The following is a 24,399-nucleotide window of genomic DNA, read 5'->3' as shown; positions in this document are numbered from 1 at the left end:
GAAATCTTTGATTCTCAAATGTAACCGTGATGCCGGCAGGGGCCTCCCATCTGTATCGAATCTGTTGACTCCTAAGCTCCTTAGTTAAAAAAGTGTAGTCCCTTCTTGCCTTCAGCATCTGGAAAGGAATATCTTTGAAGACAATCAGGTCCTGGCCTTCAACTCGGAGACTGTTATTATGAAACTTTTGCACAATCGCATTTCTAGATTCTTTTGTAGAAAAATGTATAATTATGTCCTTCTCCACAACCTTCCCAATAAAGGGGAGGTTGGAGACAGGACGATAGTTGTTTAAAATGGCTGGATCCAAGGATGGTTTCTTCAGGAGGGGTCTCACCACCACCGTTTTAAGTGTGGCAGGGAAGTGCCCCTCCCGAAGGGAGGCGGTCATGACCGCCTGGATCCAGCCATGTGTCACCTCGCTGCTGTTGGCAACCAGCCAGGAGGGACACGGGTCCAGAATACAGGTGGAGGCACTTACAGCTCGAATGGCCTTGTCCACATCCCCAGAGGCAACATCCTGGAACTCAACCCAGAGATGGTTTGCCAAGTAATCCTCCTGTGTCTCGGCTGGATCTACAGCGGTGGAGTCCAAGTCCGACCGAAACCGAGCAACTTTGTCCACCAAGAACTGAGCATAGTCCTCAGCCCTACCCTGCAAGGGGTACTTGACTTAGAATAACTTTATTGTCACTTTAAATGAACACTAATCGGCATACATAAAAATGAAATTTCATTGCATGCAGCTCTCAAAGTGTCATCTCCTCCAAAATACACTACATAAACATGATAAATTAGTATTGGATTGGAATGGATTGGATTTATTCAATGTGTATGCCGCCCTATTTCAGAGAGACTCAGGGCAGCTAACAATCAAAGAGGGGAGGGGGTACAAAATAAAAATAAAAAGACAAACAAATTTTAAAAACACAACAGTCATACCATTGAGTGGGGCTGAGAGATTCAGCAGCCCCAGGCCTGCTGGAACAGCCAGGTCTTAATGGCTTTGCGGAAAGCCGGAAGGGTGGTGAGGGTCCGGATCTCAACGGGGAGATCCTTCCAGAGGGCCGGAGCAGCCACAGAGAAGGCCCTCCCCCGGGGAGTTGCCAGCCGACATTGGCCGGCAGATGGGATTCGGAGGAGGCCTAGTCTGTGGGATCTAATCGGTCTGTGGGAGGTAATTGGCAGGAGGCGGTCTCTCAAGTACCCAGGTCCGATACCATGTAGGGCTTTAAAAGTAACAACTAGCTTGAAGCGCGTCCGAAGACCAATGGGCAGCCAGTGCAGCTCACGGAGGATAGGTGTGATATGGGTGTACTGAGGTGCATCCACAATCGCTTGTGCGGCTGCACTCTGGACAATCTGAAGGCTCCAAATACTCTTCAAGGGCAGCCCCATGTAGAGCGTGTTACGGTAGTCCACTCTTGAGGTCACGAGGGCGTGAGTGACTGTTCTGAGTGCCTCCCGGTTCAGGTAGGGACACAATTGGTGCACCAGGTGAACCTGGGCAAATGTCCCCCTGGTCACAGCTGACAAATGCTGCTCTAAAGTCAGCTATGAATCCAGGAGGATTCCCAAATTGCGAACCCTGTCTGAGAGGCGTATAATTTCACCCCCCAGCCTGAGAGTTGGAATACAAGGCCAATTATTGGGAGGGGAAAACAGCAGCCACTCGGTTTTGTTGGGATTGAGTGCAAGCTATGAGCATATGCCCACATACCCACATATATTGTATGAAACAGAGAAATAATACAGTCTAGTTTGGATCCAGATAGGGCTGCAATTGGTGCACCAGGCGAACCTGGGCAAAGGTGGAACTACAAGAATAATAGCAATAGCACTTAGACTTATATACTGCTTCACAGTGCTTTCCAGCCCTCTCTAAGCAATTTACAGAGTCAGCCTATTGCCCCCAACACTCTGGGTCCTCATTTTACCCATCTCAGCAGCCAGTGATCAACAAGAGTAGCCTGCAGTACTGGACTCTAACCACTGCACTACTGCAGTTCTTGATTGTTATCCTCTGCTATACAACGTGATAAGTTGAGCCAACCAAATTACTTCTGTACTTGTGGAAATATTTTCTGCCCAGGTATTTCAACAAAATAATGGTTCATTATTAGTGATGTTACTTCAGCTTGCAATATTTATGCCATTTTAGGATCATTTTCTTTGCCATCTTATCCCTTATTTTATTTATTTATTTGTTTGTTTATCAAATTTATAAACCCACCCACCCCATATGGAGGGCAGCTCTCAGTAAAACACAACAAAAAATTAAAACCACAAATAAAAACATTAGATATTCAAATATATAAAAATCATATGAATGGTAAATATAAAAACAGAGCTACAAGTATCAGTTCTTGAGGGCCTTCAGGAATAAAACAGGATGGCTCATCTAATTTTAAGGGCAAAGAACGTTCCATAAGCAGGGAAACACAAACAGAGAAGTTCAACTGCATGAAAACCACTGAGCGCATGTCCTTATATGACAGTCCCTACAGGATGTATTCTCTGGCAGATCTGATGAGGTGACCTGATGTAATCAGGGAGATGGAGTCCATAAAATAGCCTGGCCCCATCTCATGAAGGGCTTTATGGATCAAAACCAGCACCTTGAATTGAACTGGTAATCAATGCAGCTCACAGAGCAGAAGTATAGCATGGGCTGTTTTAGCAGTGCAAGTGCTGTTGCATTCTGTACCAGGTGAAGTTTCCACATTCAAGGGCAGCCCCATGTAGACTGCATTGCAGTAGTCCAATATGGAGGTGACTTGGGCATGAGTAGCTATGATCAGGGCCTACCAATGCAGAAATAAGTTGTACAAAGGATCTCCTAGCCATAACTGCCATCTGCTCATTTAGCAGCAGTTATTTGAAGGACCTCCAGGTTGGATCAATCTGGGGCGGTGTAACACTCTATCCAGTGCTAAGATTGCAAATTGTGCAACCAGTGGGTCCCCAAATTCAGAGTCATTTCCAGACTTCAGCTGGTATCATATAGAATGACCGAGATTCAAGCTGAAGAACAAATCCCAGTTAATAAGGACAACAGAGAGAGACATATTTACTCATTCAGGTGTGGGGTTGCCAATATTTTAACAACAGGTTCGAGTGAGCTCACACATACGCAGTTGCGCACAATGCTTCTGTGCATGCGTAGAAGTTTCTGGGTGGGTGGGGAGAGCCTCCTGCCACCACTACTACCAGTTCGCCAGATCCGGGCCGAACCAGCAGCAACCCACCTCAGCCGGTTAGAAAACATAGTTGTCGCTCAGTCTTGATGCAAACATTTTTGAGACATTTTGAGACATTTTATTAAGACTTATAGGCCGCCCTTCTCCCTGAGGGGACTCAGAGCGGCTTACAATCACAAGGGAAGGGTGTGCAGTAACAAGAGACAAACAATAAGTGACCAAAATAAAATGGTAAACCACAACATGCATTCAACAGTCAACACTCGGGCGGGTAAGTTGGAAACCTATCCCCAGGCCTGCTGGGAGAGCCAGGTCTTGAGGGCTGTGCGGAAGGTCTGGATGGGTGGTGAGGGTACGAATCTCAATGGGGAGATCGTTCCACAGGGTCGGAGCTGCCACAGAAAAGGCTCTCCTCCGTGTAGTCGCCAGTCGACATTGACTGGCGGATGGGATCCGGAGGAGGCCCAGCCTGTGCGATCTAATCGGTCGGAGGGAGGTAATCGGCAGAAGGCGGTCTCTCAAGTATCCAGATCCACTACCATGGAGTGCTTTAAAGGTGGTCATCAGTACCCTGAAGCGCACCCGGAGACCGACAGGTAGCCAGTGCAGCTCGCGGAGGATGGGTGTAATGTGGGCGAACTGCGGTGCGCCCACTATCACTCGCGCGGCTGCATTCTGGACTAACTGCAGTTGCCGGATGCTCTTCAAGGGCAACCCCATGTAGAGCCCATTGCAGTATTCCAGCCTAGAGATCACAAGGGCTTGAGTGACTGTTGCGAGAGCCTCCCGGTTCAGGTAGGGCCGTAACTGACGGACCAGGCGAACCTGGGCAAATGCCCCCCTGGTCACAGGCGACAGCTGATGGTCGAGAGTCAGCTGTGAATACAGGAGGACTCCTAAGTTACGGACCCTGTCTGAGGGGTATAAAATTTGACCCCCCAGCCTGAGTGTTGGAATGTCGGCCAAATTATTGGGAGGGAAGCACAACAGCCACTCGGTCGTGTCCGGGTTGAGTACCAGTTTGTTAGCGCTCATCCAGCTCTTAACGGCCTCAAGGCCCTGGCTCATGACGTCCACCGCTTCATTGAGTTGGCACGGGGCGGACAGATACAATTGTGTATCGTCCGCGTATTGGTGGTATTTTATCCCGTGCCTCCAAATGATCTCGCCCAGCGGTTTCATGTATATGTTAAATAGTAGGGGGGATAAGACCGAACCCTGCGGCACCCCGTATGTTAGGGGCCTCAGGGACGATCTCTGCCCCCCGACCAACACCGACTGCGACCTGTCCGAGAGGTAAGAGGAGAACCACTGCAAAACAGTGCCTCCCACCCCCACCTCCCGCAGTCGTCGCAGAAGGATACCATGGTCGATGGTATCGAAAGCCGCTGAGAGGTCAAGGAGAACCAGTATGGACGCATGGCCTCCACCTCTGGCCCTCCAGAGATCATCGGTCAATGTGACCAAAGCGGTTTCTGTGCTGTAGCCAGGTCTGAAGCCGGACTGGAAGGGGTCAAGATAACTAGCTTCCTCCAAGGCCCGTTGAAGCTGGAAGGCCACCACCTTCTCAACAACCTTCCCGATAAAGGGGAGGTTGGAGACAGGACGATAGTTGTTTAAAATGGCTGGATCCAAGGATGGTTTCTTCAGGAGGGGTCTCACCACCGCCGTTTTAAGTGCAGCGGGGAAGTGCCCCTCCCGAAGGGAGGTGGTCACGACCGCCTGGATCCAGCCATGTGTCACCTCCCTGCTGTTGGCAACCAGCCAGGAGGGACACGGGTCCAGAATACAGGTGGAGGCACTTACAGCTCGAATGGCCTTGTCCACATCCCCGGAGGCAACATTCTGGAACTCAACCCAGAGATGGTTTGCCAAGTAATCCCACTGTGTCTAGGCTGGATCTACTGCAGTGGAGTCCAAACATCTCCATTGTGGGAAGAATTCATAAATATTATAACTGTTAGAAATAATTTATAGGGATTCATATGTTAACTAACCCCGCCTTCCAAAACAGGTTCTTGGTTAACAGTCTCAAAGATCCTTTAAGTTTGCAGAGAACATAACATAATTAATTATTTGAACACTTATTTCAAATTATAAATTTGACACATAAGCAAACACACAAAACTCAATTAACATGAAAACATAATTATAATGCTCACAATTGAAAGGAAGAGACCCAATCCATAACACTTGATTTAAACAAAGTGGGTCAACATGTACAGGTAGTCACACCCCTCAAGTCTCATCCTAGAATCAGCACAAACACACTTGCGCACCCAGGGTAAACTCCCTTTTTGTATCCACTTTCTCTGCAACAGTCCCCATAGGCAACCTCTTTGATTGGAAATAACTAATTCTCCTTTCCTCATAGCTATCTAGATTTTATTTTTATTTATTTTTATTAATGTTATTAATTTTTCTTCCCTTCATGTGCAGTCTGTGATCCTTGAGTAGGAGAGTGTTGATGTCCATAGTTCAGGGAGGAAATAAAGTCTATGTCAGAGTTTGAAGCAGCAATCACATCCAGAAAGCACAAAAAGGTAACTGATTCAGCAGGATTCATTAACGCCTCTTTATATGTAATATAACACATGAAGTCAATATACAATACCAAAAGCAGGTTTTCCAATGTGGTAGTAAATGCAGAGGAGAGAACAGTTTCAGTTCAGGGCAGCAGACTAGTTTAGAGCTCAGCACAGACTCAGAGCTTTAGTACAGAACAACTGAGGGCTCCTTGCTGTCTCTTTGTGGCTCATACAGCAAACACCGTTTCAGTTTCCAAACAGTCCTCATTGGCTGACCCAGTTGCAATTTCTATTCATTGACTGACCTTATTAGCATGTCTCTGACAGTTATAAACTCTCATACACCTTGACAGTCTAGACTTAAGGGGATTTGTTGATTCAATACAATTTTGAAATCCTGGCACCACTTTGTATGGATTGAGAATATACAGGGTGCAGTGGTGGGTTTCTGCCAGTTCGCATCAGCTCGGGAGAACTGGGTGGTGAAATTTATCAATCCGATGAGAGGAGGTCCAACTGGTGAACCCGGAAGTCACGGGTGCCACAGCATGGTCGCTCACTCGCCCTGTCCGTCCCATCGCAGCTCACTTGCTTCCCCATTGGAGTCCAGCCAATCAGTGAGCGGGCTGGAGGCGACTGATTTAAAAGCCTGGCGCCAGAGTCTTTCTCTTTCCCAAGCAGCTGTCACATTGCGCTTGCTGATTGGTCCTCCCTTCGCTTCAATTCGCCTTCCAGCAGCTTGTTGCATCCCTCAGGTAAGCAACCAAGTGCGAGGGAGGCGTCAGATGACTAGCTCACGCCAGCTCATGGCTTTCATGAGGGAAGGCCTTCTAGGCCTTACCTTGCAAAAGCCACGAGCTGCTGTATGCAGTCTGGCTGAACAGTGATGGTCGGCAATGGTGCCGGCACCTGCTTTCGCACACGACCATAAGCGGGTGGGCGGTGGCGGCTTTCATGAGCTGGCATATGCCATGTGGCTGAAAGCGGGTGGGTGGCAGCAGTGGCCGGCTAGCTTTCGTGACTTTCCTATTCATGGCTAGGTCAAAGTGACCCAGACTATCAGCAACGCATGAACAGTTTTATTCCAGTCTAAGCAGAATAAATATTCCTTTATTCAAAATGGAGTCTATCAGGTTCCTCAAATATCCTCAACCACTTTACTCAAATAACTAGGATTTCATCCCTATTCTTTCGGATGGACCACAAAATACTCTGGCAAGTTTTTAAAGAGATGGGAGTACCAGACCTGACTTAGCACCTTTCACATTGATTTGTATTTGAAATGTACAAGCTCTTTTCATTTCCAATTATTTAGAAAATTTTATTAATTTAGACAAATCATTCCTGTTGATAACATCCCCTTCAATTTATACAATAATCTTTTCTTAATCCTTAGCAAAGACATTTATTTTATGCATAAAATAAAAGTATTTACGCAAACAGTATCATTTTCTAAGAACTGAAAAGAAGCAAAAGCCACGAAAAGTTCAAAAAAAAATTTAAGAAAAGATTTCAGTGAGCTGTTAGAAGAGACAAGAAGCAATGTGACATCTGAAAAGATATGAAAGATGGAAACAGGAATTAAAATTCTTTGCAAAGATATTTAAAATCCTAAACAAAATTCCAACCTTGAACTGTTATGCTAAATGACACAAATGAACAGATAGTAAATGGATTTAAGGAAGATATTTTTTTCATGAAAAGATATAAAACATATCAATGAGCTTAAAAAATAATCTAGATAAACCTCAAACTAGGCCCTGGCCCTAGCCCTGCTTCCTCCTCCATCACTGCCTCTTTGTTTGGGCTGCTTACCTTCCGTGACGGCTGGTCCACAGCCACAAAGTGGCTCTCAAAGAGGTGACGGCTGGCCGCAGGCCGCCAAGAAGTACCAGAGGTCACCGAAAAAGCTGCTGCCATCACCACCATGTTCTTTGTGAATATGCATCTAATTGCCTTGCAAGTCCGGATTGTGATGCCTTAGCTAGGAATACAAAATTTTGTGTTATAATAATAATTATAGGTATTACAATTACAAAAAAAAAAAAAGAATTCCCAAGAAGTAGAAGATGAGTTAAAGCCAATAAAAAAAGCCGAAACAATTTCCAGAGGTCAGATGGAGAGGTGTTATCTGTGTTAAGGTCTTCCAGGGTAAACAATTTCATAATGGGTGTTGCCTGCCTGAAAAAGCCTTTCTTGTCTGCATCCTTGATTCTGAATGGAGTATGAAATGGTGGTTCTTTCTATAATCTGTAATGATCTCCTTCGTTTTATTCATATTTAGAACCAGATTACTTTTATTGCACCAAACCACCAGAGCCTTCACCTCTTCCCTACAAGCATCTTCATTGTCATCCCAGATAAGACACACCACTGCCGTGTCTGCATACTTCACAATATGATTTGTATTAGATATGAGACACCAGTCGTGGGTCATCAAGGTGAACAATAATAGACTTAAGACACAGCCCTGTGGGGAATCTGTACTCAAGGAGATGGAGATGGAAACTTTTCTTCCAACTGGCACAAACTGGGGACTATCAATAAGGAAATCAAGTATCTAGTTACATAAAGGGCAGAGGTGGTATTCAGCAGGACCTGGCCAGTTCTGGAGAACCAATAATGGAAATTTTGAGTAGTTCGGAGAACTGGTAAATACTACTGACTGGCTCCACCCCCATCTATTCTCAGCCTCTCAAATCCCAGCTGATTGGGAAGAATGGAGGTTTTTCAGTATCCTTCCCCTGCCATGCCCACTGTTTGCTGGAGTTATTTTGTTTTTCTCCTGTTTCCAAACATTGCAGTTTATATATTATCCGCATAGTTTTAATTTTACTCCTTCTGCTAACTTTACAGTTTGTTGCAGCATCTTGAAATTAATGTGCCCCATGCGTCTATATAGTAAATGTATGCATTCATCATGGGGTTTAACATTATGATAAGCTGTGCTAGCCATCCGGTATAACATACAAACTGTTTTTTAAAGTAGCAGTAACCCTGATATCCTCCTTTTCAATGATACAGATATCTCCCCTAAAGGTTATCAAGTAGCCAATGTTAACCAGAGCCCTAACTGATAGTAAATTTAGTTTCAGGTTAGGTACATATGACATTGGTAATGGTTCATTTAGGAATTAACAACATGCATTACCTTCACCAGACGCCCTCACCTTCCATCCATTTGCCAAAAATACACGTTCCTTGCTCGTGGTCATTTTTACAAACCTTTTTCTATCTCTAGCAATGCACTGTGATGCTCCACTATCAACAACTCACAAATCATGGTTTACTGGTGCATTGCTAGACATAGCCAAAGTAGACATAGCTAAGTTGACATTAGCATTTTTCTAGCTCTTCCGGCATTCTGTTGTTTTGCCTTTTTACAGAATCTAGTGATATGTCCCTTGGCTCCACAAGAAAAACATTTTCGAACAGTATAGGCAGTAGAAGGTGACTCCTCATGTTGTGATGGTTTCTCTCTCAGTTGTTCCCTCTCCATCCTTCTTCTTAACTCTTCCAACAGTCATGCAGTAATGTCAGTCAATGCTAGTTCATTTCAGGTTATTCAAGAGAAGATACAAATCATCATAACACTCATCCAGTGAGGAGAGTATGATATAAACTTGCTGTATCTCAGAAAAAAATAGTTCTTTTTCATGTAGCTCTTGGAAAACCCCTTTCATAAATGTTAAATGAGCTAACATATCTCCACCTTTCAGAAGACGTGCCCTAAACAGTTTGCATGTAAGATGTATCTGTGCACCTACAGTGTCAGGTACATAAATCCTCTTCAAATTCTCAAGTTATAATGAGTCAAAAGTAGGGGGAAGGCATGAAACCATATACCATATTTTTCAGAATATAAGACGCATCATTTTCCCTTAAAAAGGAGGCTGAAAATCTGGGTGTGTCTTATACACTGAATACAGCATTTTTCCCTCTCGAAACTCCACCCCTTCACCAAAATGGCCATGCAGAGCCTGTAGAAGGCTTTCAAAGACCTCCTAGAGACTGGGGAAGGCAGAAATGAGTGAAAAACTGGCAGTTTTTTGCTCAATTTTTTCCAGCCACCAGCCCCAGGAGCACTCCATAAGCGTCCTAAAGGCTATCCATGACCCTCTTTTGACAAAAAACATGGGCCCATTTTAATGAAAAATGGGCCTATTTTTGCTTGTTAATGCGCCCCACCCCCGAGCATTATACAAGCCTCCTTAAGGGCTAGTCGTGCCCTTATTTTCAAAAAAACAGGCCCGTTTTTGCAAAATGTGGGCCGTTTTTGGGAGGTTTGCAGAGTGCAAAAACTTTTTTTTATTTGCCTCTTCAAAACCTTGGTGTGTTTTATATTCCGGTGTGACTTATACTCCAAAAAAAACGGTAGTCCATTACCAAACTCTCAAATGTTTAATCATAAGAGAAGTGAGTGTGACTGGATCTTAATCATGAAGGCATGTGATTATAGTTATGGAGGGGGCACTGGTACAACATGTACCATGTCTTAAAACATGTCAGCAAATTGAAGGGGCAGAAGAGATATGCATTTAACTGAATTAGGATATTGTGAGATGAGATGGGAGAATTTATCTGGCTACTAATCAATCGCTTGTTCTTTAAATCAGCATTGCTTTCCTTGGATTTGGAAAGCAAGACACAAAATCAGTTATGATCCCAAGATCAGTTCTTTCTCTCCTGATGAGGAGCTGTCAAGAGATGGGTCACATAATTTCTCCAACTGGAAAAATATTTGAATAGCTTTGGGAAAAGGAATTGCCTACCTACCTAAAGTAAATAAACTTGTTTTTTGGGCACGCACAAAACCTAGGGAGACAATGCAGTTTAAGTTTACCATTAGCAACAACTCCACGAGGCTCAGTAGGTGGCATTATGAATCACTCAGATGATAATTATTGTAATCTACAACTTCAGATATGCATAAAACCAATAGAGAGTCAATTTCATTGTCCCAGGTAAAGTGTGGTGAAAAAGATGTGGCTGCATTCTTATGAATGGAGCCAAATTACTTTGGCATTCAAAGAGACTCACATAATTTGCCATGGGTTTCTATTCTCTTTTTTTCTCCTCCAAGCTTCTTTCAACAAGACCTTTAACCCCATTTGCAGTAAGAAACTACGTTTTCAACTTAGTTTCCCTGTTCACTTCAGTGATGTAGTCATTGGAGAATTTGTGTCTACTATATATTCTGAATTGCCTCTACTGCACTTTATGGAATTTCCAGAAGGATCTTTGAGAGGAAGGCAAGTACTCCTTTCAAAGAAAATGATGTGCCCTTCAAGGGTTGGGTTTTTTTAAGGGGATTGTGTTTAAGATATAAGGGACACAGAGGCTCAGTGACTGGGCTTATCAATCAGAAAGTTCAGCAGTTCGGCGGTTCAAATCCCTAATACTGTGTAGCGGAGTGAGCTCGCATTATTTGTCCCAGCTTCTGTCAGCCTACCAGTTTGAAAGCATGTAAAAGTCCAAGTATAAAAATAGGAACTACCTTTGGTAGGAAGGTAACAGCGTTTTGTGCACCTTCGGCATTTAGTCATGCTGGCCACATGACCACGGAGACGTCTTCGGATTCTTTGGCTTAGAAATGGAGATGAGCAAGCTGTCCCTAACAGTTTGGCAAGCATATCTTAAGTATTTGGATTGTCATTAATAGATTGCATAATCCATTAGCTTCTGCCCTCCAGTTGCATTGTTGCCCTACATACATGAAACAATCCTTGCAATTGCATTAAACCTCTGTTTTAAACTTCTCAAAATGTTATATACAAATGCTGTCAGATCCTCAAGTGAGATTCAGACCCTCCAATTCAGTTCCTCATTCCATTCCTCCCTTACTTCTGGAATATCTAAACTTCAGAAATTTAAGAATCAAAGCTTTTGTCCCTTTTACTTTTCCTGCCACATTTATTAAGTGAATCACTACAGTTCTCAAATTAGTAAATTTTATGATGTGAATCTGGCTTCCCCATTAACTTTACTTGTCAGAAGGTCCCAAAATGTAATCATGTGATCACAGAAGACTGCAACTGCCATAAATATGAATCAGTTGCTATGCATCCAAATATAAATCAGGTGACCAAGGGGATGCTGTAATGGTTCAAAGTGTGAGAAATAGTCATAAATCACTTTTTTCAGTGCCGTTGTAACTTTGTATGGTCTGTTGTAAGCTGAGGAATTCCTGTACTCATTCAAGCAGACAAATATATCATTTTAGGGGTGAAGAAAAACATTAATATTGTAGAACTAATTGAAATTCTTCTTGCAGGCCATTGCCTAAAAACTTACAGCACGTCCTAGCCTTCAGTTTTGCCATTCAGGAGATCAACATGAATGAGGACTTGTTACCCAACATCACCTTGGTCTCCAAGATACATGATAATGGTTTTCAGGCAATGAAAGCCTCTGAGAACCTTTTGGATTTCCTCTTTCTTGGAAGCTACTGCCCCTTCAATTACAGAAAGGGAAAGGACCAAAACATCATGGCTGTCATTGGTGATCTTCCTTCCCAGAACACCATCCAGATAGCCAACATCTTAAATGCCTACAAAATTCCACAGGTAAGGCTCTGGGCTCACATAAATGCTCAAGCAGGAAGAGGAAAAGGTGGTAGTTAAAAAAACTATTGGAGGACCAAAATTGGGGGTAATCTCTCAAAAGCAGATCAAGTTTTTATTTGTTTATTTTGTCAGAGAAATGCAATGCATCTATTACTATTGCAACAGGAGTAATTCTTAATAAGTGCAATCATTTCATTTGGTATGAAAGAAATTGTTTAACTGTCCTTGCTATCTTCATTCTTCTCCTTCTTCTTCTCCTTCTCTTTCCACTTCCCCTTCCCCTCCCCCCTCCTCCCCCTCCTCCTCCTTCTCTTTCTCAGTGTCACTTAGCCATTATTAACTGATATGGTAGGAATGTGTCTGATATTGTATCTCCATCTTCTTGGCATGCCTCTTGTTATTTGACTTTCTCCTCTTGTTCTTTATGCCATAACAATTTTAAATATATTGATCAGTAAAGTAATAGATACGTTGCCCTCATAATTTACAGAAAAAAAGTTATTTGAGTATCAAGATGGGAAATTAATCCTTAATGAATAAGCTTCCACATTTTTTACACATTCCTATCTACTATCTGCTGTCTATTTCTGTTTAGCACAATCAAAAACTGAGATGACTTGGTCTAAAAAGTGATGAATGGAAAACTAATGAAGGTCTTATAACAAAAGCTATAAGGAAAGACTTGTTGATCCCCAGATTTAATATTTATATCTCCCATCAGGATATTTTTATTGAAATAAGGTCCAAAAGAAATGTACTTCCTTCCTTCTTGTTGACAAATCTGCAAAAACAGTACATTGTCTAAAAGCACATCATTATTATTCCCACTCTGCAGCTCAGTTTTGGCACTTTTGACCTGGCATTGAGTGATAAACAGCAGTTCCCTTCTTTCTTTTGGATGACTCCAAATGAAAACCTCCAGTATGCTGGGATTATTCAGCTCCTGAAATATTTTGGATGGAATTGGATTGATCTTCTCATTCCAGAAGACGCCACTGGAGAGAGATTTCTCAGAATTCTGAGACCAAAATTCATCCAGAGTGACATTTGCATTTCTTTAATTCAGTTTGTTCCAAGAGTGACCACTTATAACCCCAATGTCATACGGAAGAGTAATCTAAATAACATAGGACGTCTCCTGTGGTATAGTAAAACCAACGTAAAACTTGTTTATGGGGACATGGAATCTATAGAAGGTTTACGAATAATTCTTGAAGGCTATGAAATTGGTAGCAGGTGCCCAATAGAGAGGATTTGGATCATAAGTGCTCTCTGGGATGTCACATCTGTCTTTGAGTCAAAGACATTCACCACATTCTCCTTCAATGGCAGCTTGTCTTTTGCCCTACACACAAATAGGGTTCCAGGCTTTCAAGAGTACCTGGAGAACCTAAATCCATATCACTCTAAAGTCCCGTTGCTACCTGTGTTCTGGAGTGCCGCATTTCTCTGTTCACTTCCAAGATACAGTATAACAGGAAAAAGAAAATGCACTGGGAAAGAGGATTTGGGGAGTCTCCCTGGAACTGCCTTTGAAATGGAGATGTCTGGCCAGAGCTACAGTATTTACAATGCTGTGTATGCTGTAGCACATGGTCTCCATGCTATATATTCATCCAGAGCCAAGCAGAAGACAAGAGGCAATGAAGAGAAGTGGAATTTTCTGAAAGTCCAACCTTGGCAGGTGAGTTATATTGCCTTTCAATGGGAATGTAGCCATAATAATATAGTTATTTTAATGTTTACAAAATTCACTAAGTATACTTTTATGAATGAAGACAAATATACACGTCCCAGGATAACGATGAGAGATTAAATCTAGGTTGGTCAATGGCACAAGAGATTTACTCATCCGAGCTTCCAGGCTCATGCTGGAGACGATCTTAATGATATTTATTTCTATTGAAATATATGCTTTGGGCTGTTAATTTTATTTTTTATATTTTTTTATTTTTTTTAACAATTTAAAACATAAAAATTCAATATCTATATAAAAAGTGTGTTTGCAGATTCATTCCTTGATTACTTTTTCCACAATCTTCCCAGGTATTGAGGTCAGGCTGATAGGTCTGTGGTTTGCTGGATTTATCTTTTACCCCTTTTTTGAAGATGGGGACTACATCAGCTATTTTCCAGTTCTCTGGAAGTTCCCCACTACTCCAGGATCTTTGAAAAATATAGTTCAGTGAGATCATGTCTGTCAGTTCCTTCAGAATCTTGGGATTTAATCTATATGGTTCTCATGATTTGAATTCATCTAGGGTGGACAGGTGCTCACTTACCATTTTCTTGTCTATTTTAAGTTCTATTCCTGATATGTTTTTCATGGTTCTGTTTTTGATAGATTGAATTGTTTTTTTTTCCTTTTGTGTAAAGCCAGATGTAAAAAATGAATTAAGAAGTTCTTTTTCTCTCTGATCCTCATCATCTTCTTGCCATTTTCTCTCACTGATGGACCAATTGTTTCCTTGACTTTTTTCTTGTTTTTTACATGTTAAAAGAAGGGTTTTTTCTCACAAGATTTTGAGCCTTAGCTTTCCTGATTTCATATTTGCAGCCTTGGGTTATTTGTTGATATTCTGCCTTAATTGGGTACCCCACTTTCCACTTTTTATACCTATTCTTTTTGTCTTTCAAATTTATAATTTTAGTTGTGTAGAGGCTTAATCCTTGTGGAAATTTAGATTTTTATTTACAGATATTATGTTAGATATAGGGAAGTAATGTTTTCCCAGTGATGTTCTGCTTCCTTTCCAATCTTCAATCCCCAAAAACCCTCAAATCCAATAAAAGACTCCAATTTTGCAACATTTTGAAGTTGAGTAGCAGAAGAAAAATTCACCAAAGTAGACAGACGGAAGAATTTTGCAAAATAATAATAATAATTGATGAAATGAAAGGCAAGGGTAGGATAGAATGACAAAACTTGTCTTTCTCTGAGATATGTTTGGTGTAGGCATTTTCTGTCCCATGCCTGAAGAAAATTTGATTTAATATATCAAGGTCATCATTTAACTTCTTAATCGTGTTTTCTGCAATAGAACTCCAATAAATATGTTTTCCTGTGATATCCATTATATATAACGGGTTTGCCACAAAGAAGAGGGAGTGAAGATATTCTCCAAAGCACTTGAAGGCAGGACAAGAAGCAATGGATGGAAAATAATCAAGGAGAAAACCAATCTAGAACTAATGAGAAATTTTTTGATAGTTAAAACAATTAATCAGTAGAATGACTTGCTTCTAGAAGTTGTGGGTGTGCTAACACTGGATGATTTTAAGAAGAGATTGGATAACTATTTTTCTGAAATGGTACAAGGTTCCCCACTGGAGCAGGGAGTTGGACAAGAAGAGATGAAAATATCCAAGTTCCCTTCCAAATCTTTTATTCTATTATTGTGATATTTTTCTTGGCAATTGTTTTTATCCATCATGAAGTACAAATAAGAAATATATATACAAATATATCTATTAGTAATACTTAAACATAAAAAATATGAATAAAATCCTGCAAAACAGAATTATGCGTTGGAACATTAAAAAATACTTTCAACTCAAATGTTTGATTGTTCATTAAAAACTGGTTGAGCACCATTTGATGAATCCCATATTGTATTGCCTGCTATGGACACCAATTTCTCATTTGTTTCTCTTATCTTTTAGCTTCGTTTATTTCTGAAAAACCTCCATTTCAACAATAGTGTTGGGGAACAAATAGCTTTCAATGAGAATGGAAACCTGGCAGCAGCATACGATATCATCAACTTGATTACTTTCCCTAATCGATCCTTTCAGAAGGTCCAAGTTGGACATATTGAACCTCTGAGTTCTCAAAAGGAAGACTTCACCATAAATATATCTGTCATTGTATGGAACCCCGAATTTAAGCAGGTGAGTTAAACAAACCAAATAAAACATGGGGATATTTTCTCAAATTTCTATAATTTTAAACCAGTAATTTTAGAGTAGTTCCAAGAATATTTGATATCTTCTGAACGTTGTTAGAACACTCTTGTATTGTGGAAAAATGAAGAAGTTCTCAAATCTACATTACACTTTCAGATTGTAGGGAAAGGGAGCTCTGATCACTGGGGTTTTGGACCCTTTGAGTTCAGGGGCTTCATGAGAGCTTAGTGAAGTGGAAGATTCGTCTTTTGCAAGGTAACACTGAATTGATGATTTACCTTTCTCCTTTAAAAAATATATGAAAAATAACACTTAATCCTATTGGGTGAAGGGTCTGACAGCTCACTATAAAAGGGCTGTTGTCAGACTCAACCTTCGCTGGATTGTTCTCACTTGTTGTACTTAATAAAGAGCTGTTGTTACCATTAACCCTGTTTGTGCCTATCCATTACCCAATCTAACAAGAAGATAGATAGATAGATAGATAGATAGATAGATAGATAGATAGATAGATGGATGGATGGATGGATGGATGGATGGATGGATGGATGGATGGATGGATGGATGGATGGATGGATGGATGGATGGGTGGATAGATGGACGGATGGAGGATGGATGGATGGATGGATGGATGATTGATAGATAGATAAACAGACAGACCGACAGATAGACAGACTTTCCCACTGATGAGTACTCTGTAGTTTGAATCAGCTGAATCAATGAAAATTGGGATACCACCCTTGAGTGGCAACATAACAGAGGAGTAATTGGAAAAGGATACCAAATGCTAAACAGGAATATTTTGGCTGTCAGCTCGGCAAGTTTCAACATTCTTTCCCATACATCACAAATTTATTTTGGATTTTCTTATTACTATTCAAATTTAAAACAGCTCATTAAGGTCATGAGAAACATACTCTTTAATGGTCCTCTTTAGGACATCTCAAGTTGCTTTATGTAATGTGAAGAGGTGTCCGGATTTGGATTTGTCTTCAAATTTTCAATAGCAGTTCAAAGACTTTTCAGATTTTAAATGCTCCTCTGAGTAATTCTAGCAATCGGTCCTAGGAATTCCAAATTTTGCATTATTAGAAATTACAAGAAACTGTGGTGGGCGGGGTTGGATTTATTTAAAGACCGTGACTGCTGACTGATTTGTTTGTTTGTAGTTTATTTATAGGCCGCCCTTTTCCCTGAGGGGACTCAGGGCGGCTTACAATCAAAAAGGAAGGGGAGTGTAGGACAATACAAAAAAAGAAATGTGCACAAAGTAAATTAGACAATAAAACTCAACATTCACTCAGCATTCGGGAGGGGCGAAATAAAATTATCCCCAGGCCTGACGGGTTAGCCAGTTCTTAAGGGCTGTACGGAAGGCCTGGACGGTGGTGAGGGTACGAATCTCCACGGGGAGATTGTTCCATAGTGTCGGAGCCGCAACAGAGAAGGCTCTCCTCTGAGTAGTTGCCAGTCGGCACTGACTGGCGGATGGAATACGGAGGAGGCCAACTCTATGCGATTGGATGGGACGCAGGGAGGTAATTGGCAGAAGGCGGTCTCTCAAATAGCCAGATCCACTACCATGGAGCGCTTTATAGATGGTGAGTAAAACCTTGAAGTGCACCCGGGGACCAACAGGTAGCCAGTGCAGCTCACGGAGGATCGGTGTTATGTGGGCGAACCGTGGTGCGCCCACGATCACTCGCGCGGCCGCATTCTGGACTAGCTGAAGTCTTCGGATGCTCTTCAAGGGCAGCCCCATGTAGAGCACATTACAGTATTCCAGCCTAGAGATCACAAGGGCTCGAGTGACTGTTGTGAGGGCCTCCCGATTCAGGTAGGGCCGCAACTGGCGCACCAGGCGAACCTGGGCAAATGTCCCCCTGGTCACAGCTGAGAGATGGTGGTCAAAAGTTAGCTGTGAATCCAGGAGGACTCCCAAGTTGCGGGCCCTTTCTGAGGGGTTTAAATTTTGTCCCCCCAGCCTGAGCGACGGTATGGTGGTCAAATTTTTGGGAGGGAAACACAACAGCCACTCGGTCTTGTCTGGGTTGAGTATCAGCTTGTTCGCTCTCATCCAGTCTTTAACGGCTTCCAGTCCCCGGCTCATCACGTCCACCGCTTCATTGAGTTGGCACGGGGCGGACAGATACAACTGTGTATCGTCCGCATATTGATGATATTTTATCCCGTGCCTTCGGATGATCTCGCCCAGCGGTTTCATGTAAATGTTAAATAGTAGGGGGGATAGGACCGACCCCTGCGGCACCCCATAGGTTAGGGGCCTCAGGGACGATCTCTGCCCCCCCACTAACACCGACTGCGACCTGTCCGAGAGATAGGAGGAGAACCACTGCAAGACAGTGCCGCCCACCCCTATCTCCCGCAGTCGTCGCAGAAGGATACCATGGTCAATGGTATCGAAAGCCGCTGAGAGGTCCAGGAGAACTAGGATGGAAGCATGGCCTCCATCCCTAGCTCTCCAGAGATCATCAGTCAATGCGACCAAAGCGGTTTCTGTGCTGTAACCGGGTCTGAAGCCAGACTGGAAGGGGTCAAGATAGTTAGCTTCCTCCAAGGTACGCTGAAGCTGGAGAGCCACCACCTTCTCAACAACCTTCCCTACAAAGGGAAGGTTGGAGACTGGACGATAGTTATTAAGAATAGCTGGATCCAGAGACGGCTTCTTCAGGAGGGGTCTCACCACCGCTGTCTTAAGCGCGGTGGGAAAGTACCCCTCCCGAAGAGAAGCGGTAACAACCGCCTGGATCCAGCCTCGTGTCACCTCACTGCTGTTGGCAACCAGCCAGGAGGGACACGGGTCCAGTATGCAGGTGGAGGCACTCACAGCTCGCATAGCCTTGTCCACATCCCCAGAGGCAACTTCCTGAAACTCAACCCAGAGATGGTTTGCCAAGTTTTCTCCTTGTGTCTCGGCTGGATCTACTGGGGTGGAGTCCAGGTCCGCTCGAACCGGGCAACTTTGTCCGCCAAGAACTGGACATATTCCTCAGCCTTACCCTGTAAGGAGTCCCCCGTCTCCCTCCTATTTAGGAGGGAGCGGGTTATCCTAAACAGGGCGGCTGGGCGGGACTCGGCGGACGCTACCAAGGAGGCAATGTATGTTCTTTTTGTTGTTCTTAGGGTCCGAATATACTCCTTGGTGCATGCTGTCAAAAGTGCCCGTTTCGACTCGGACCTATCAGACCTCCACGAGTGCTCTAGGCGTCTCCTCCGGCGCTTTACCTCCCGGAGCTCCTCAGTGAACCAAGGAGGCCTCCGGGGGCCGCTGACCCGGAGGGGCCGTAGTGGCGCAATCCGGTCGAGAGACTCCGAAGCTGCCGAGTGCCAGGCAGCGACGAGAGTCTCCGCCGAACTGTGGGCGAGGGTATCAGGAATAATCCCAAGCTCCGTCTGGAACCTAACAGGATCCATCAGTCGCCTGGGGCGGAACCAGCTGGTCGGTTCCGCCTCCCTACGGTGGAGGTTTGGCCTCCGGAAGTCTAGCCTCAGTAGGTAGTGGTCTGACCACGACAGGGGTATGATCTCATTACCCCTCAGACCAAGATCGTAACTCCACTGCTCCGAGAGGAATACGAGGTCAAGCGTGTGACCCGCTAAGTGAGTTGGGCCTCGAATTACTTGAGTCAAGCCCATGGCTGTCATGGAAGCCATGAACTCCTGCGCTCCATCAGAGTGTTCACCGAGCGAAGGCAAGTTAAAGTCCCCCAGAACTATAAGTCTAGGGAACTCAACCGCTAGCTCAGCTACTGACTCGAGGAGCGAGGGGAGGGCTGCTGCAACGTAGTTGGGAGGCAGGTACGTAAGCAGCAAACCCACTTGACCCTTGAGGTCCAGCTTCACTAGCAGGGACTCACACCCGACAAGCTCCGGAGCAGGGATCCTACGAGGTACTAAAGACTCCCGGACTACAATAGCCACACCGCCACCCCTTCCCTGGGCTCTCGGCTGGTGTAGCACCTGAAATCCGGCTGGGCACATCTCGACGAGGGGGACTCCTCCCTCAGGGCCCAGCCATGTTTCAGTAATACATGCCAGGTCTGCGCCCTCATCAGTTATCAAGTCCCGGATGAGGGGGGCCTTATGAACAACAGACCTGGCATTTAGCGACAGCAGCCTGAGACCAGGGTCCTGAACACCCGCGCCATCTGACCTTGGAGTGGGACTCCTAGGGCCGGAAGGAAGGATCTCTATGACACAGCGAGCCCTCCTTCCCCGATGATGGCCTGCCCTAAAGTCCCCGCCGTATCTGCCTCTCCCTGTCATGACCGCAATGCTCCGACCCTCACCCGTGGTTGTGGTCCCCCCAACCACCCCGATGACCCCCGTATACCCCGGCAGGTCCTCCGAATCAGTCATACCCAAACTCTCACTCAAACAATCCTCACGAAATAATTAAAACACAAAGTTACAACAGTAATAGTAATAAAAGTGAGATCATTCATATCATCCCAAGCAGTCCCATGCACTCAACATACCGTATTAAAGTAAAATTTAAAATTTAAAAGTTTAAAAATTGCACGGGCTCATAGACACAATGTTCAGTTTAAGGTAGTCCAGAGGTGTCTTCTGCCCTCTCCTAAGGGAGGGCCTACCTTGAGGGGGGGCTCTTCTGAAAAGTTCAGTGTAGTCCAGGGGGGGGAGAGGCTGGGGGGTAAAGTGAAGTAAAGTTTGATTGATTCAAAGCTTGATTCTAATCCATTTTAATGTCTTCCTCTGGCCATTCTCATTAGACACCACCTTCTGCCACCTGTGTAGAAAGCTGCCATCCTGGGTACAGGAAATTGATTGAGGAGGGAAAACAGGTTTGCTGCTATGACTGTGTCAAGTGTTCAGAGGGAAGCATTTCCACCATGATTGGTAAGAAAAAAGAGATCTGTGTTTCTTTATAAATACATTTTGTTCTAACCAAGTTTGGGTTCTTGAATATACCATATTTTTCAGAGCATAATACACACCATTTCCCCCCCAAAAAGTGGGTGAAAATCTGGGTGCAGCTTATACTGTGAATACAGGATTTTTGGCCTCCAGAAACCCCACGCCCCCTTCACAAAAATGGATGCGCAGAAGGTTTGGAAGGCTTGAAAAATCCTCCTGGGGACTGGGGAGGGCAAACAGGAGGGAAATGTGGACTGGACTTTGCTCATTCCCCCCCCCCCCCAGGCCTCAGGAGCACTCTGCAAGCTTCCTAAAAGCTATGCATGCTCATTTTTTGGCAAAAAGGGTCATTTTTTCCTTGTTTTTGCCCCCTCCCCCCCAAAAAATGCAGTCCCAGGAGCACTATGCAATCAGCTCAAACTCTCTGCATGCCTTATTTTTTCACAAAAAATGAGGTGTGCAGTGGTTTGGGAGGTCTGCAGAATGCAATATATTTTTTTAGTTCACCTCTTCAAAATTGTATACTCCCCAAAATACAGTGGTTTTAAAGAAAAGCATGGATTGATTGGGATCTCTCACCAGCCTTGTTCTCTTTCTTCTTTTTTTAAGTAAAAACATTTCTTTATTTAATTGTGTAATCTCTTGATCAGGAAACGTACTGTATTGAATACAAAATAAACTTTAAAAGGATTTTCTTAAAGCAAAACATTTATTAGGTTTATTGTCTCCCAAAACACCTTCAGGATGGAATAATTTTTAAGAACTTAATTCTATTTAATGTGTAGACTTTTTAGAGAGTTTATTTATGGTTTTCAGATTCCAACCAATGTGAGAGGTGTCCCACAGAGCAATATCCAAATGAGAAACACCATCAATGTATTCCCAAAATTATCACCTACTTATCCTACAAAGAAGTCCTGGGAGAAGTCCTGACTGGCTTTGCTGTTTCTTTTGCTGTAATCACAATTGTGGTGATGGGGACATTCATCTTCCACCAGAACACTCCCATCATCAAAGCCAACAATTGGGATATCACCTGCACCCTGCTTGTCTCGCTCCTGCTGTGTTTTCTTTGCTCCTTCCTCTTCCTCGGATGTCCAGGGAAAGTCACATGTCTGCTCCGGCAAGCAGTTTTTGGACTGGTCTTCTCCATTGCAGTGTCTTGTGTGTTAGCCAAAACCATCACTGTGGTTGTGGCCTTCATGGCCACAAAGCCAGGGAACCGCATGAGGTGGTGGGTGGGGAAAAGGCTGTCCGTCTCAGTCATTGTTTTTTGCTCCCTTATTCAAACAAGCATCTGTGCTGCCTGGTGGACCATTTCTCCTCCTTTCCCAGAGTTGGACATGCATTCCCAGCTGGATGAAATCTTAGTGCAGTGCAACGAAGGCTCGGAGATCATGTTTTACCTTGTCCTGGGCTACATGTGGCTTCTGGCCCTCATCAGCTTCACAGTGGCCTTCTTTGCCCGGAAGTTGCCCGACTCGTTCAATGAAGCCAAGCTCATCACCTTCAGCATGCTGGTCTTCTGCAGTGTTTGGGTGTCCTTTGTGCCCACGTACTTGAGCACCAAGGGGAAGTCCATGGTGGCTGTGGAAGTCTTCTCTATCTTGGCCTCAAGTGGTGGTTTACTAGGTTGCATTTTCCTGCCCAAGTGCTATATTATCATACTGAGGCCAGAGCTGAATACGAGAGAGCAGCTAGTTAGGAAAAAGAATGGTGTGATTTCAAGAGCAACATGAATGATGGCTGAATTCTATGATGCTATAAAAAGAACATGAAAATAATCGGCCAAAGAATTTCATTCAGGAATAGTTGTCTTCTCCCATTTTTAATAGCAATAACATTTAGATGTGTATACTGCCCCATAGTGCTTTATAGCATCGTCTGGATAGTTTACTATGTAAGCATTATTTTCATATTGCTCCCAAAATCTGGGTCCATCCTTCCATTCTTGGAAGGATGGAAGCCTGAGTCAACCTTGAGTGCCCTCAGGATTGAAGTCAAGGCTTTGGGCAAAGTTTAAAGGCAAATTTGCTCTTACTCTGCCCTCTGGGTTCTTAATGTAAGAAACTTCACAAATACACAATAACAAGGAGAAAAAAATGTGCAGAACTTTTTCTAGATGAAGACTTCTTTGTTCAGAAACAAAGTGCTTGGTTTTTTCCGACTGAGGCACTACCACCAAACCAAACAGTGATGAAGAGATTGTTAAAATGATCTCAATCGTGTCTCTGTAAAAAGTGACCAGGACAGAAGGAGGAAGCTGTGCTCTCCTCATCTGACACAGGAAATGCAGGTGCTGGTTTGCTTCACTCAGGATGACTTGTGGAGAGAACAATTCAGATTGTTAATTGTTTGCACCCACAGATACTTAATGCTATTGATCACCTTTAGAGCTGCATTCTGGATACTGAGTAGAATATGATGTAAAAAGTGCAAGTAGAAAAATAGGGACCATTTTGGTGGGAAGGTAACAGTGCTCTGAGCACCTCCATACGCCTTCATGAGTCATGCCACATGACCACGGAGTCTTCAGACAACACTGGTTCTTTGCCTTAGAAGCAGAGATGAGCACAGCCCCTAGAGTTGGAAATAACTAGCACGCATGTCTCTATCTTTACCTATTTATTGGTACCCTCTTTCCAACACATTTTCTTTCTAATATCATTTTTTAAATTTATGGGACGGGGATTATATTCAAAATTTTGGAAACTGAAAGAGTAATAGCAATAGCACTAAGACTTATACACTGCTTCATGGTGCTTTACAGTCCTCTCTAAGCTGTTTACAGAGTCAGCCTATTGCTCCTAACACTCTGGGTCCTCATTTTACCCACCTCAGAAGGATGGAAGGCTGAGTCAACCTTGAGCCTGGTGAGACCCGAACTGCCGAACAGCTAGCAGCCAGAAGTAGCCTGCAGTACTGGACTCTAACCACTGCACTACTGCAGCTCTTGAATGTTATCCTCTGCTATACAAGAGGATAAGTTGAGCCAAAGAAATTACTTCTGTATTTGTGGAAACATTTTCTGCCCAGGAATTTCAACAAAAAAATGGTTCATTACACAAATCTGTGACTAAAAAGCTATTTGATTATTTTCATCTAATTTAGTGTGCTGAAAACAAATAAAATATTGAAAAAACTCCTAGACGTCATGATTTGCACAACATGCAAAATTGTCTTCAAATTTATCAATTTTTTTAATTTTTGGTATTTTTTTATATTATGGGTTTTTAACAAAATTTAAAGTCCAAATTACTATTAATTAATTCACATAAGTGCATTTAAGATACAAAATGC

General features: G+C 43.4%; 1 protein-coding gene across 1 annotated transcript; it reads left to right on the top strand.

The window, feature by feature from the left end:
• Positions 1 to 6,624: 6,624 nt before the first annotated feature.
• Positions 6,625 to 22,838, top strand: LOC116521652 (vomeronasal type-2 receptor 26-like). Its single transcript, XM_032236312.1, has 6 exons — positions 6,625 to 6,715; positions 10,812 to 10,980; positions 12,003 to 12,294; positions 15,958 to 16,185; positions 20,955 to 21,081; positions 21,916 to 22,838. The coding sequence occupies exons 1-6, from the start codon at positions 6,625 to 6,627 to the stop codon at positions 22,836 to 22,838; spliced, it is 1,830 nt and encodes a 609-aa protein (XP_032092203.1).
• Positions 22,839 to 24,399: the final 1,561 nt, after the last annotated feature.

This window comes from Thamnophis elegans, chromosome Z (assembly GCF_009769535.1).
Source record: "Thamnophis elegans isolate rThaEle1 chromosome Z, rThaEle1.pri, whole genome shotgun sequence".
NCBI classification, from domain to species: Eukaryota; Metazoa; Chordata; class Lepidosauria; order Squamata; family Colubridae; genus Thamnophis; species Thamnophis elegans.
Note: the sequence above shows the minus strand (reverse complement) of the source record. Positions and strands in the feature narration are given on the sequence as shown.